Source organism: Aquarana catesbeiana, linkage group LG05 (genome assembly GCF_042186555.1).
Source record: "Aquarana catesbeiana isolate 2022-GZ linkage group LG05, ASM4218655v1, whole genome shotgun sequence".
NCBI classification, from domain to species: Eukaryota; Metazoa; Chordata; class Amphibia; order Anura; family Ranidae; genus Aquarana; species Aquarana catesbeiana.
Window position 1 is genome coordinate 362,321,198 of NC_133328.1, and position 15,417 is coordinate 362,336,614.

At 39.9% G+C, this 15,417-nt stretch overlaps 1 protein-coding gene across 3 annotated transcripts in view; it reads right to left on the reverse strand.

The window, feature by feature from the left end:
- Nucleotides 1–1,043: 1,043 nt before the first annotated feature.
- The window catches only part of RNF152 (ring finger protein 152), a 59,977-nt gene continuing 45,603 nt past the window's right edge, over nt 1,044–15,417 (reverse strand). For 2 of the 3 annotated variants that reach the window (XM_073630900.1, XM_073630901.1), the window contains exon 2: nt 1,044–2,768. In XM_073630900.1, the coding sequence (XP_073487001.1) occupies nt 2,031–2,642 (612 nt within the window). In that variant the 5' untranslated portion in view covers nt 2,643–2,768 and the 3' untranslated portion in view covers nt 1,044–2,030. The remainder of the gene's footprint in view (nt 2,769–15,417) is intronic. The other variant, XR_012244470.1, reaches the window with a different exon arrangement.

Here is a 15,417-nt window from a genome sequence, read left to right on the forward strand (position 1 = left end):
GCAGAAGGGAGTTTAACAAGACACGTGGCCACTCATTAAAATTAGAAGAAAAGAGGTTTAACCATAAACTATGTAGAGGGTTCTTTACTGTAAGAGCAGCCAGCATGTGGAATTCCCTTCCACATGCGGTGGTCTCAGCGGAGGGGCATCAATCGTTTCAAAAAACTATTAGATAAGCACCTGAACGACCAAAACATACAGGGATATACAAGGTTATATTGACTTATAATTGTACACATAGGTTGGACTTGATGGACTTGTGTCTTTTTTCAACCTCACCTACTATTTAACTATGTAAAGTGAACCTGTTTCTCTCCCCAGTATAGACAAGGAGTAGGCTTAGTTTAAAAATGCCTCCTGTAGTGGAATTTTCATCTGCTCTTATCCTTCATGTATTCTACTTCACTCTCTAATATTGCACTAAATAAACATTAGCCTCAAAAAACAATGTTTTCCTTGCTTTCACAGAATGCTTATAAAAAACACAGCCCCAGAAATTCTCCATTTATTTAAGCTTCATAGCAATTTTTGCAGATTTTATTGTAAGAAAATGTAATACTGTATTTACACTTTAATGTACTCCATACAGGCAAATAAATATGCAAATGTATGTTTAATTATTCTATCATCTTAAGTATATACAGAGATATAACTGAAAAAAAAAATAGAAAAAAATGCAGAAGAAATTAAAAAAAAAAAAAAAAAAAAAACATATGAAAAGGATCGGTCACATATTTTTTTTACAGCTGTAAATAGTCTGCAATAAAAATGTGGCAGAAAATATTAAAAAAATGGAAGTTGTAATGTTGACAGTGCATCTATTTTTATAACCCACAACTTTAATCATATTTTATCGATGGGCCAGCTTCACAAAGACAATACCATACAAATAATAGCATAATAATTACTACTCATCCATCCATAAACTATCATTACATTCTCTTGCTTTGTTGCTAAAATTGCAGAAACATGACCTTTGATACTCATCACACATCTCTTTTAGTTGTCAAGATGGGTTTTTAAGTTAAGCCAGAGAACCAAAAGACATCCAACCATTTTTTATTACATACAGATCGGCTTAGAAATGTGACATTTGACAAAATAAAAGTATTTGTTTTTTTGGAATGCAAAAAACTTTTACAATTTTACAAGATGTTACATCATTCTGATTGAATATGGATTCTATATTTAATAAACAAAGCCTTGCTCCACACTTCTTGGCAATAATTAAGAAGTGCTAAGACCAACCATTATATTTCAGTATATCGTTAATATCATCTGTATTGCAAGAAGAGGAGTTTGTGTCATCCCTGATCATCATGTGTAAGACATGTACCGCCTTCTTTTACTTGCACCACACAGATACACAGATAAGCCTGAAACCTTAACCTTACATATAGTACATTCAGCCTCATCTGTTTTATAGGCACCTGAAAAAATGCAGGATATTGATAATATGTGACAATCAATTGAAGGCAGTACAATGTTTAATGTACCACGAAACATTATGTTCCTATAACAGCCATGTCAGTAAAAGGAGACCTGAGATGTATGCAGATACAGATTATTGATGTACTCACTAAGGAAAATAACGGCTTGTTTTGATATCTGCTTGGTTTAAGTTATAATGACTGAGCGTTCCCTCTATTGACTTTCTCCATCCTTCAAATTTACCAGAGATCTGCTAATTATACTCATGTTGAACTAAATCTCAAGGAAAAAGTTGCTTGATCAATGTCTGGTGGATATGGCCATACCACAATGAGCTAAGAAGTCATCGTACTACCCTACAGTCAAATGTACCATACATGTCCCGTTTAAGAAGGAATGATGACTGTGCATGCAATCTTCATTAACTCTAACCAATCTGTTAGAGGGGAAAGCTGGGACGTCTCTCTCTTGTGCCCCAGAACTCCAGAAGTTAACAAGTTCCCACCCTTTTGCAGTTGATATTTGTTTCATAATACAATGCTTCTGTATATGCTTTTATTTTAACATATATGTGGCAAAGAGTATAGGAAGAATCCATTTCAACCACATGAAATGACAGTGAAGCGCTTAGAGATACAGGACATGTTGTGCAGGACAATTCCAAGTAGGAAGACCAAAACACATGCTACCAAAATGACAGTGCAAACTCCAGACCAGGTTGAACTTTTCACAACACCCCTTCTCTCATGTTCCTCCTCTGCAATATCCTGTGCCATAGTATCTTGTAGGGGTTGCTGTTCCATTGGCATGGTCACCAGGGTGACTGGTTTTTGCTGATTTCCTGGTAGTAATCTGCAACCTATATCACCAGGCAACAGAGCCCTTTCTTTGCTGACAGGAAGTGGCCACATATAGCATCCATTGCTTGGTAATTTAATGAAGACCGGGGTATTTTCTGAAGTGTGAGGAATTGCAATGACTGCCACTACATCTGGATCGTCAGGTAGCTGGGACACAGAATATCCAGGAGGTAACCTTGTAACACCTCGGCACCAAGGACATCTAAGGTCTTTCTGGCTAGCCCTCATTTGCTGCAGGCAAACCGAACAGCACGTATGCTTGCAATCAAGTAGTTTTGGCCTTCTTCGAGGACTGTAATAATTGAAACAAATTTGGCACTCTAACAGAGAATCCTGGGACAGAGTTTCCATGATAGACTTGGCTTAATTCCTTGGTTTCGTATGCTTAAGTAAAAGCAGTGCAGTTTGCTATTTCACTAAGCCACTTAGCACTTATGTAAAAGTATCAGGTGTGAATACATTCAAAATTTTCAGTACCTAGAAGAAAAAAAAAAAAAGACAAAAAAAAAACAAAAACAAAGAAAAGTTAGAATTTTGCTGCAGGTATATATTCCAAGGTAACTCAGAATATCTGAGGATTCATATTGATCAGTTCTGGTATATTTTTTTTTTGCACAAATACCAAAAGTAAATTAAAAGCAGAATTTTAGGTAGCTGAACAAACCTAGATTGCTAAGAGTGACATCCTTCATACTCATTTTGCTCATTTTGGCCCTATCCTCATCCTGTGTAGGTTGTTGCCTCCTAGAAGTAAACTTTAAAATGATGAGATTATATACTCTGGATCATCAGTCAAATTAGATACATAATGAACATAATGGGTATAATGTGGTTCACTTGCACTCACCCTGAAGATGTATTCATTTGTATGTATTTTGCAGAAGCTTCAAGTGATATTAAACCCTCAGCTTTGTAAGCACTTTCAGCAGCTGATTTAAACACTTACTGAGTATGCAGCTTTAGCTTTTCATTTTTGCCTATGTTCCTGTTTAAGCTGGTGCCAAGACTGCTGCCCCAGGTTTCCTATTTTAGGGTGGCTCCTTTCTCTTGCAGCATCCTGTGGAGTCACCCTTTCATACATGTAGGGATTCGATTTGTTTCTCCCTATGCTGTGTGCATCAATAGAAACACGCAGCCTTATGAATGAAAAAGGCTTCCCCTGCTCCCCACTCCCTTCTCTAAGCTAACTGATGACTGATTTAAACTACACTGTTAACTCTTTCCTGTGAAGACCAGAAGTTCAGTGAAGCAGTATGGAGTAGGAGCCGGCAGTATTGATAGTTGTAAACTGCAAATATTGGGGTAAAAATTTAACAAAATGGTTTACTGGGGAATGTTAATCTATAATGTGTTAAGATAGATATGCTGATTATAGGATCTAAGGTCTGGAACTAGGCAATCTAAAAAGATAGTAAGGTTTTGTAGTGGTTAGATCTGAGCAGTAAAAAAAAAAAAAAAAAAAAAAAAAGCACACACACACACACACACAAACACACACCCACACCCCTCAACGCTACAAATGAAAGTCATTTAACCTTATGTTGACCCACTCACAGTAGATATACTGCGAGCAAGCAGCACAGCCAGGCCGTACGTCGCAGTGTACATCCTGGTGTGCGTGCGCGCGCCCCCTGAATATTTGTTAGTAGGTTCAGCCAATGCTTATGGCTATACATCTGCTGATTGGCCACAGTACAGAGCTCAGTGTTGACAAAACACACAGAACTCTGTGCACAGACAGCGATTTTTATGTTTCTTCTCCCCAAAATCAAATCCGAGTTCAAGGAGAAAAAGTAGACTGTTAATAAAAACAGCACACATTACACTTGTTAGGCACACAGTTAACCCCTTGATTGCTCCTGGATATTAATCCCTTCCCATGCAGTGCCATTAGTACAGTGTACAGTATTATCACTGTATTAGTGTCACTAGCGACACCAGCGTTATTTAGCATCCCACCCCACAGCCAGTTTCAGTTAGCGCTAGATTGTTCGCCACACCATCACAGTCACACTAGAAGTTGCTAATCACCACCATTACTAGTATAATGTCTGTATGGATCAGTATCTTGATGACGACCAGAACTATACTAGTGTCCCCAATAGTATAGTGTCCTCAAAAACGCAGTTTGGTGTTTATCAAAGACCTGTAGAAGAATACATTTTGCCCTAAATTTTTGAAGACATTTGATTTTATTGGATATGGTTTTATAACAGAAAGAAATTTATTTTTTTCTAAATTTTTGGTAAAACACCCAGCGGTGATCAAATACCACCAAAATAAAGCTCTATTTGTGATTTTATATATATATATATATATATATATATATATATATATATATATATATATATATATATATATATATATATATATATATATATATATATATATATATATATATATATATAATCTCGCTATCTCTATACACACACACACACACACACACACACACACACACACATATATACATATACACATACATACATACACTTTGACTGGCAATTTCATGGCCACGCAACACTGTACGCAAATTAAATTTTTTATAGTAAATATATATTTATTATAAGAAGTGTAATTTGCGTACAGTGTTGCGTGGCCATGAAATTGCCAGTCAAAGTAGCACAGTGATGAATAGCAAAAAGTGGCTGGGTCACGAACAGGGTAAAATCTTCTGGAGGTCAAGCGGTTAAACAAAAGTCAGCATGTTTGGTGATACGACCCACAGCAACTTTGCATGCAATGTGGGGGCCAAAGCAACCCAGAATTTGCTTAAAGCAGAACAAAAAAATCCCCCATTAGTACACCCCCCCCACACACACACACACACACACACACACACACACACACACACAAAACACTAAACAGTTATTACATTTATTAAATTTATTACCGTTTAAGAGATATGTCTGATTGAATTTTCAGGAACTTAGCTTTATGATTCAAAAAATGCCTCTTCTCTCTCTCTCTAACTGTAATCAACCTACATTTCTTATGAATCCTTGGGATGGGAGTGAATGTGGGAGGTACACTAGGCTTGTACATGTAAACTCATACATAAGCCATACATAACACACGGTATGACAGCCTTATAAATGCAAAAGATTTTAACACAAATGCATATTAATACAATATTTAATAAATACATTTAAATTATATTAATACATTGAATGCATTTAATATAAATGCAAACCAGTGCAGCTCATCAGTGTCCACCAGTGCAGCATGTCAGGGACCACCATGTCAGGAACCACCATGTCAGGGACCACCAGTGCCGCTTGTCAGGGACCACCATGTCAGAGACCACCAGTGCCACTTGTCAGGGACCACCATGTCAGGGACCACCAGTGCCGAATGTCAGGGACCTTTATGTCAGGGACCACCAGTGCCGAATGTCAGGGACCACCATGTCTGGGACCACCAGTGTAAAGCCAGGTTTATCATCAATAATTACTTGCATGACACAGCGGGGATCTCCCGCTGGGTCAGGTATTGTATGTGAGAACACCGATCGCTGATTTCCCGCCCCCCGCCATTATGACTGACAGCGCACTATTCCTATAAACGGCGGGGGGCGGAAGATCAGCGATCGGTGTTCTCATATAACAATACCTGACACAGTGGGAGAGCCCCGCTGTGTCATACAAGTAATTACTGATGATAATTCCCACTCTAGCAGGCGGGGGGGCGGTGCTGTGCCAGGGGGCGGTGCGGCGGGGACAGAGTGAAGGTGGAGTGGGAGCAGATTGCTGGTAGGAGCAGAGGAGGAGGGAGGGAGGAGAGAAGGAGGACACCTCCTCCATGGGCGGCACAGACCGGGGGCTGTGAGACCCCTTCTGCCCACAACAACATGTCTGCTTCCTCCCTGCTCTTTCAGAGGACTACAACGGGGCGTGTCAGACCGCTGGATGAGCTTAGGAGAGGGATAGAAGCCAGCGTTCTTACAAACAGGATGTCAGCAGGCAATAACGGTTTTTCAGCAACTTCAGGAGCCTATTACAGAGGAACTACAGAGCTCAGAAGAACATGGATGGCAAACTTGGTGAAGGTAGGAGATCAGCAACAAGGACATGGAAAAATAATGTTGGCCGGAGTTTTGCTTTAAGTACAAGTTCTCAGAGCTGGAGCACTATAGGCACCAGTTTTTAAAGCTCTATGGGAAGTGATAATAGCTTTACTGACCCTAGCCTGTCTCCCTCCAGCTAAGATAAACTATTAAAATGAACCTAACTTTTTTAGTTTGGGGCAGCAAGCAAGACAGAATGCCCTTTAGCTCCCATGCCAAATGGAAGACAACACCAGCGGGCTCTGTGGATTTTCTCATGGGCTTTCCCCCAGTTGGAAATGCCCATCCAAATGAAGTACCAATGTATGTTCAAGATTAAGTTATTCGTTAGTGGTGTGATTTTTTTTTTTCCCCACACAACATAATTTCTTGAGTAACTACATTATATACACAAGCACCCTGCACTCACATTTTCTTTGTTTGCAGTTTAGTGGCTCTATAAGCACAAAAGGAAATCAGCCATGTAGCCATGTGTCATAACACAATCAGGGATATACAGGAAACATCTGTGGTATGGTTTACTTGCACATCCTGTAAGGCAGAAACATTTGTCTTTCGTACCAATCTGAACATCTTTATCCCAATTTTAGATTATATGTTTACAATAAATTAGAGCTCAGAACAGCAATTCCCAATTACAGGAAAGTGATGTTTTTGCCCACCACTCCCATCCAGTCCCCGACTTAAATCTATCACAATTATGTCTGTGCCAGCCTGTGATACACCATGTTATCACACAAAGATAAAATGTATGTATAGCAATTTTTTTTTTAAAGTTTTGGACCACTCTCACTGGCATAGAAAGTAATAGAAAAATCCATCAGGGGACACTTTCTAAACTGAGATGTCCCTTCATTTCTGGTTATATCTCTGAAACAGGAAGTGAAGGCAGAACTCCCCCCAACAGGACAGACGAAAAATGTCAGCTGAAAATTTTAAACCCTTCCATACCTATTTAAAAACTATAAAAAAAAGTTGAACAGACTTTATATATTTATTGCATATTTTCGCTGACCCACAACATCTTTATTTTATCACCATCCATGCAACAGGTACACACAAATACAAGGTGCTGCTCAACTCAAACGTTGTCTTAGCCCATAGAGCCGACTCAGACACCTTAAGAAAAGACCAGGTTATATAAAAATCTATCCAATTTATCTAGTTAAAGGGGTTGTGAACCTTTGTGTTTTTTCACCTTAATGCATCATATGCATTAAGGTGAAAAAACACCGGGCAGTGACCAGCCCCCCTGGAGCCCCATAATACTGTTTGTGGAGACGCGCTTGCCCTCTCTCCACGTAGATAGATAGATTGATAGCAGCGCAGCCATTGGCTCCCGCTGCTGTCAATCAAATTCAATGATGTGGGTGTGGGGGGCGATTCTGGCATTCGGCGGCTATGGACGCAAATGCTGGACTCGGGAGAGCACCCACAAGGTAATCCCTGGGGAGAGCGCTTCTCCTAGGGGGTTAGCTGATGCGGGGAGGAGCCGAGAGAGCCGCCGGGGACCCCAGAAGAGCAGGTGCGCGGCCAATCTGTGCAAAACGAGTGGAGGGAAGTATGACATGTTTGTTATTTAAAAAAAAAAAAAAAAAACCCTTATAGTCACTTTAATATAGGGATGTATTTTTAAAACTTTTGCTTAGCTGTTCGTCTGTTGAAACTGCATGTAAATTAATTCTGTGCAAATGGGGTGATACTGAATATTCTCAAAGCTATATCAAATGTGTAAATGTGAAACATACCACATTGTGGCCACTAGATGGTGGCAATGAGCATACACATTTCCTACAATAGTCAGCACCATAGTAGCTGTAATGTAGTACAACACGCAGTTCCAATGGATGAACAGCTATACATTTTTTCATAAACAAACACCATTTAGTAACAATGTCTCTAACTCAGGAAACCTGAGAGTAAGGCAGGCACACATTTATTCATTTTTTTTTTTTTTTTTCAACCAAAAAAAATGCCAATTCCCCCATCCACACATTTGAGGTGGATGGGGGAATCACTCCCGCCAAGCTATTGTGTTCTTAAGGTGGGAAGCTTTTCCATCCTTTAGAACACAATGATTAGGGTTGTACTGATCGTTCAGAAAAAAACTGACAGGGTTGTTGTACGGAATTTGATCGATAGATCGACTTCTGTACAATCAGGGTGCCCAAACATGAATCAAAATTTGTTTTGGTCCTTGCTGAACTGGACGAATTTCGATGTATAGCCAGCTTAAGCTGTGGTTTGAGAACATGGAAATCACTGGGGATAAAATGTATTCAGCTGCATGATATACAATTAATTTCCATAATTTCATCACATTAAACACAAGTAGATTTTGCAAGTCTCAAGTGGATGATGTATGAAAAGTTTGCTAACCAGAAAGTTTCTTGCTGTCTCTAGCATCCATTCTTAAACCTTGCTTTATTTTCAGAGCTGGACTACAGAAATTGCTGCAGGAAGCCTATTGGATGTGAATCATGAAGAAGTTAAATTTTGTAGCACAGTTTTCTTGTATCATTAAGTGAATGGAATGAAATTCAGATTTTGTTTTTTTTGGTAAATGTATAGCACACATGAAGCGTGCAACAATCATGGAATGTAGAATGTTGCATATGGAGTGCAGTGATCTGGGGTATGTAGCATATAGTACAATGTAGATATTGCAGTTATCCAGAATATATAATGTACAGTGACCACATGTATATAACATATAGAATATAATATAGAACAGTTGTGCATGCTTTCCTGCCCTACTAATACACAGTGCTCAGTGCCTCAATGGCAAAAGACCTGAGTGCTGTAACATGGGTAGAGGGATGCATATAGCAGAATGCAAGATTTGATTTATATAGATGATTCTTGCACAGATACTAGCTGCAATCAGATAGTGGAAAACAACTGCCATATATTGAAGACTGCCTTACTGTTTACATTATCTTGTACATTACATATTGTGGATTGTTGCACACTGTACAGAGATGCTGTACATTAAAAACTCCCACTGCTTTCTTAACACTGTGCCATATACTCAGGCCTGTCGCGACAGGACAGGCAAAACAAGCAATTGCTTGGGGCCCCAGCCGCGCCTATAAGCTGCAGCCTGTAGCGTGGCCGAGCTCCTCTTCCTTCTTCCTGCAGTTCGTGCGGTACAAGGAGATTCAGTTTCCTGTTCCCGGCCGGACTGACAGGAAGTGCACACACTGAGTGCTCACGTCCCTTCAGTCTGGCCGGCCGGGAACAGAAAACTGCGGTACGCGGTAAGGAGGGGGGTTAAAAAGAACACAAGGGGGGGGGGGTAGGCAGTCATCAAGACCCATTTAGTAATAAAAATATGGTAGCTTGCTGACCATAATAAAAACAATTACCATAGCTTTCTTTCCATTTTCTTTTACCATCCCATTTCCATCTTATTGCTTCTTTTTTGAATCAGGTAATATTTATTAAAGCTTTTTGCAAAAATTTACAAAGCAGATTAAAGACTCTACAGTACACTCTACGTGTGTTTGGATTTAGTTATTGTGCTCTTTTTTAATGTATATTTGATTTTATGGTACAGTAGTGTTTTTTTGCAAATGTTCAATTGTTGAAAACGTTCAAATTTTATGCACATTATATGCAACAGCAGTATTTGCACTGTAAACCTTTTTTATTTATATAAAGTGTTGGTGAACTTAAACTGTATCGCTATGCTGTGATTTCTATAGGCTTTGCATGCGTGCGTGCGTGCGGGGGGGGGGGGTTGGGGGTTCCTCCATGTCCATTTTGCTTGGGGCCCCCAAATTCCTTCAAACGGCCCTGCATATGCTGCATACCCCAACATGTTGCACTGTGTTATATAGTGCATTACATGTGCTACAGACCATAATACATTTATTTATTGCAGGTATTTTTATGTGACACATATTGTACTTTCCGTTCAGTCCCTGCCCTCAGGGAGCTTACAGTCCAAGGTCCTATCTTGCATACATAAATATGTATATTAGAACCAATGTCAGCATGTCTTTGGAGTGTGGGAGGAAACCAGAGTACCCAGAGAAAACCCACTCAAGCAAAGGGAGAACATGCAAACTCCATGCAGGTAGTGTCCTGGTCAGAGGACCCTAATGCTGCAAGGTAGAAGTGCTAACCATCAAGCCACTATGCTGCCAATTGCCCCCCCCCCCCCCCCCGTTCCTGGTCTAGCACCTATTGTTCTAATAATGCAGAGGGGCTACTACAGTAATTATGCCTCTTAGATCAAGATCAATCTTTAACCACTTCAGCCCCGGAAGAACTTACCCCCTTCCTGACCAGAGCATTTTTTGCGATTCGGTACTGCGTCACTTTAGCTGACAATTGCGCGGTTGTGCGACGTTGTACTCAAACATAATTGACGTCCTTTTTTTCCCCACAAATAGAGCTTTCTATTGGTGGTATTTAATCACCTCTGCGTTTTTTATTTTTTGCACTATAAACAAAAAAAGAGCAACAATTTTGAAAAAAGAAAAAAAAAAAAAAAAAAAAAAAAAAAGCAATATTTTTTACTTTTTACTATATTAAATATCCCCCCAAAATATATAAAAAATAAAAATTCTTTCTCAGTTTAGGCCGATATGTATTCATCTACTTTTTTTTTTTTTACCAAAAATATCGCAATAAGCGTATATTGATTGGTTTGCGCAAAATTTATAGCGTCTACAAAATAGGGGATAGATTTATGGCATTTTTGTTATTAAATTTTTTTTTTTGTAGTAATGGCGGCGATCTGCGATTTTTATCGTGACTGCGACATTATGGCGGACACATTTGACACTATTTTGGGACCATTGTCATTTATACAGCGATCAGTGCTAAAAAAAAGCACTAATTACTGTGTAAATGACACTGGCAGGGAAGGGGTTAAACACTAGGGGGCGATCAAGGGGTTAAGTGTGTCCTAGGAAGGTGTTCTAACTGTAGGGGGATGGGCTACCACTGACATGACAGCGATCACTGCTCCTGATGACAGGGAGCAGTAGATCCCTGTCATGTCACAAGGCAGAACAGGGAAATGCCTTGTTTACAAAGGCATCTCCCCGTACTGCCTCTCTACACTGCAATCGCGGGCCACCAGCGAACATCGAGCTCCCGGGACCCGCTCTTGTGCCGTGCGGCGGGCGTGCCCGATAGGCAGCAAATTTAAAGGGATGTACAGGTACACCCATTTGCCTGCCTGTGCCATTCTGCTGATGTACATATGTGTGTGGCGATCGGCAAGCGGTTAAAGAACAATGTGTACAAGTACAATACCATATGTGTAAAAAATTATGGTACAAAAACTTATATGTAAAAAAAAAAAATCCTGTGAGGTTTAAAGTGATACTAAAGCCTTTTTTTTCTAAAAATAAACATGTTATTCTTGCCTGCTCTGTGCAGTGGTTTTGCACAGAGCAGCCCAGATCCTCCTCTTCTCGGGTCCCTCCCTCCTGTCGGGTGCCCCCACAGCAAGCAGCTTGCTATGGGGACACCCAAGCCGAGCCGCTGTTCTGTGTGTCCATTAAGACATGGATCGGTGGCTCTGCCCCCCTCCCTCTCTTCTCATTGGCTCACTGACTTTGATTAAAAGCAGCGGGAGCCAATGGCACCTGCTGTGTGTCTCAGCCAATCAGCAGAGAGAGTCCCTGGCAGCAGAGTCTCTCGTGCTACATCCTATTAGATTAAATTAAAAATGAAGAAAAAAATTCTGCACTTGTGTACAGAGAGTTTGTGAGGAATTCTGAATTTCATCACATTCAAAGAATGGGCACATTCTTGTTACTCAATTATTAAGCTGGCCATAAATGGATTGAAATTCGGCCAGTCCCCGCTGACCAACCAATTTTCAATCCATGTGTGGCCATTCTCACTGGACAGAAGTCTATAGTTAGCTGCAGCCACTAATCATGTATTCTGACAGAGGAGTTCCACTGTAATAATACAAAGGCAGAGCAGGGAGGATTCTTCCAACCGCTTCGCTCGTAAAAACGAGGGAATTCATTCCAGTTCAAGTCAAAAACTCCTTCCCCACCTGCTATGTTCTAGCACACACTCCAGCTCGGTGGTCAAGTGTTGCACCTAAAGATGTACTTGATTTGTTGTAACCTAAAGATGTACAAATAGAAGTAAGGCAGCACATTAAAAGAGAGTGGGATGAAGCAAATACTATCGGACATTCCGACAACAAAATCCATAGATTTTTTCCGACAGATGCTGGCTCAAACTTGTCTTGCATCGCACAAAGTTGTCGGAAAATCCGATTGCTCTGAACGTGCTGACGTAAAACACGTACGTCGGGACTATAAATGGGTCAGTAGCCAATAGCTTTCATCTCTTAATTTATTCTGAGCATGCGTGGCACTTTGTGTGTCGGATTTGTCTACACACGATCAGAATTTAACCGATCGGATTTTGTTGTCGAAAAATTTTATATCCTGCTCTCAGACTTTGTGTGTCGGAAATTGCGACGGAAAAAGTCCAATGGAGCCCCCACACGATCAGAATTTCCGACAACACAATCCGATCGCACTTTTTCCGTCAGAAAATGAGATCGTGTGTACAGAGCATTAGTCTAATTGACAGCCTTTTCATTGAAATGAATGGGGAACCTACTGTGTAGTTCTTTGTAAAGAGGTTTTGCTGCTCACCTGCAGAGTGCTCCACCTTAATGATCTACGACAAACAATCTAATAGTTAACAGATAAAGGATTTGAAGGATTCTGGTGAAAACTGTACTAAGGCTTCATGTACACACTGCCTACTTTGACCGCTGGCCGTGGGAAAACGCAAACCATGGCAAAAATCTTGGTGCGATTTTTGCCACGGTTTGCCGTTTCCTGCGGCTGGCGGTCAAAACGTTCTTGAACAAGATTCTTCCCCGTTCAGGAGAGGGAGGTTGAAGCTCCCCTAACTGCAGCTGCTCTTAAACCCCATAAAAAGCCTATGTGTACATTGGACACAGGCTTTTAGGCTGCAGTCACACATTTGCTGCGATTCTGCCCGCAATTTCAAAACGCTCAGGTGTGAATGACAAATTGCACAATGCACATTTCAGATGCCATTTTTTGAATGGCAAATCACTGTGCGGGTCTGCCGCGATTATCCTATGATAAATTGTGCTGCAATCGCGGCAAACTGCATCACGTGAAGCTGGTTGCCGGAAGAAAGTGCGGGAGCTTTTGCGGTGCAGAAGCACACCGCTTTTTAGGTGCCATTCAAATGAATGGCAGCTGAAATGTGCGATTTGTCATTCACACCTGGGTGTTTTGAAATCGCGGGCAGAATCGTGGCAAATCTGCCGGTGATTCAAAACTCCCAAGTGTGAATGCAGCCTTATGGAGTTGAGTTTAGGAGCTTTGACAAAACAACAACAGTTTAGGAGCTGCCAGTGTAAATGAAGCCTTATATTACAGTTATCCTTTAACAATTAGTTTTACCATAGTGATTAAAATAACTAAATATTTTAGCAGTTACCCCTTTTTTTGCGCACTGATATCTATATATATCTATATAGATAGATCTATATCTATATAGATATAGATCTATCTATATAGATATAGATAGATCTATATCTATATAGATAGATCTATATCTATATAGATATATCTATATCTATATAGATATATAGATATATATCTATAGAGATATATATATATATATATATATATATATATATATATATATATATATATATTTATATTATAGCGCTATACCTTTTGCATTTTCACACACAAAAACGTTATTAAAAAAATTAAGCTCACTGGCATCCAATACGGTCACAGTCCTGCCAGGAAGAGGATCAATTACTTCACAGTAATATTTTCTATTGAGCAGTCAGCATGCAATAAAAACTTTCCAGGCCCTATGACTCTAAATCTTTAAAACTGGAAAACTAATTTCCATACTAGAATAAACTTCTTGTTTGACCATTGACTATTCCCATACAATTTCTAATTTAATTAACTGGTTGAGAGAATTTATAGGCAGCAGGTCAACTTCAAATACCATCCAATACAGTCAAACATTACAAAACACGCACATCAAGATTAGAATAAAATAACCAAAAGCAATCATGAAGCTAGCATGATGCAAGTATGCAGAATTATAAAGACCATTTAAGCAAACCACCCATAATAAACCTTGTAAATGCCATCAATATTTTTTAAAAGACTGAGAAGGCCAGAGAAGTCAGATATATTTTATCGGACTCATCCTACATCCAGTCCAGTGATTAACCACAGCTGTAATCCAAAGCAAGTGGGCCTGCCCCATTTACAGGTATTAGAGGAACTATAAAAATAAAGACACCACCCCTCAAGAGGCAGACTTCAACCCTCAAAATTGGGCAGCTGCTTGACAAATCTGTGGTCTGTATGGTCATATTGCTCAAGGACTTTTCACTGAAGTGAGTAGACACTAAAACACGATCCAGAACAGTATTTCGAATTTCTGAAGATTTTAGCCAAAGGTTGTATGGCACCAGGTGGGCGACCAGTGAAGATCCCAGGACATCGCTGTTGCGGGCAAGTTTATGCTATGGTGAAACTGCTGGGATAGGAGAGGAAGTAGAAAAACAATGTTTAGGACTGTCCTATTTAGCGCATTTACTATTTTAATCTTTCATAGCTTCATTAAGGATTTTGGCCACAACCATATACCAAGCATCAGTGACAGGGGTGCTCAAATGGCACAGCTTCCATCAAGATGGTGTATACCTTACACAAAAAAAAAAAAAAAAAGGAACACACTCTAACACTACTAGGGCTATGCTGTGATGCAACTAACAAATGGTCCTGTGTTTCCCTCTGTATTACGTACCCTTGGAGACTGTATCACACAATATAAATATCAAATCAAAAAGCCTCCTCCTCTGTTAGCTCAGTGGTGTGAAATATCATTTTATTTCCCCTTTACACACGCACTTGATAAAATCACTCCACCAATATGTTATGCAATCTTACCTTGTAAAACAACCCATTCAGTTACATCACTGCACCAACATGTTTTGTATTGACTGGAGGAGGGAAGTTAAAGTATATATGAACCATTAATTTGTAAAACATCCCA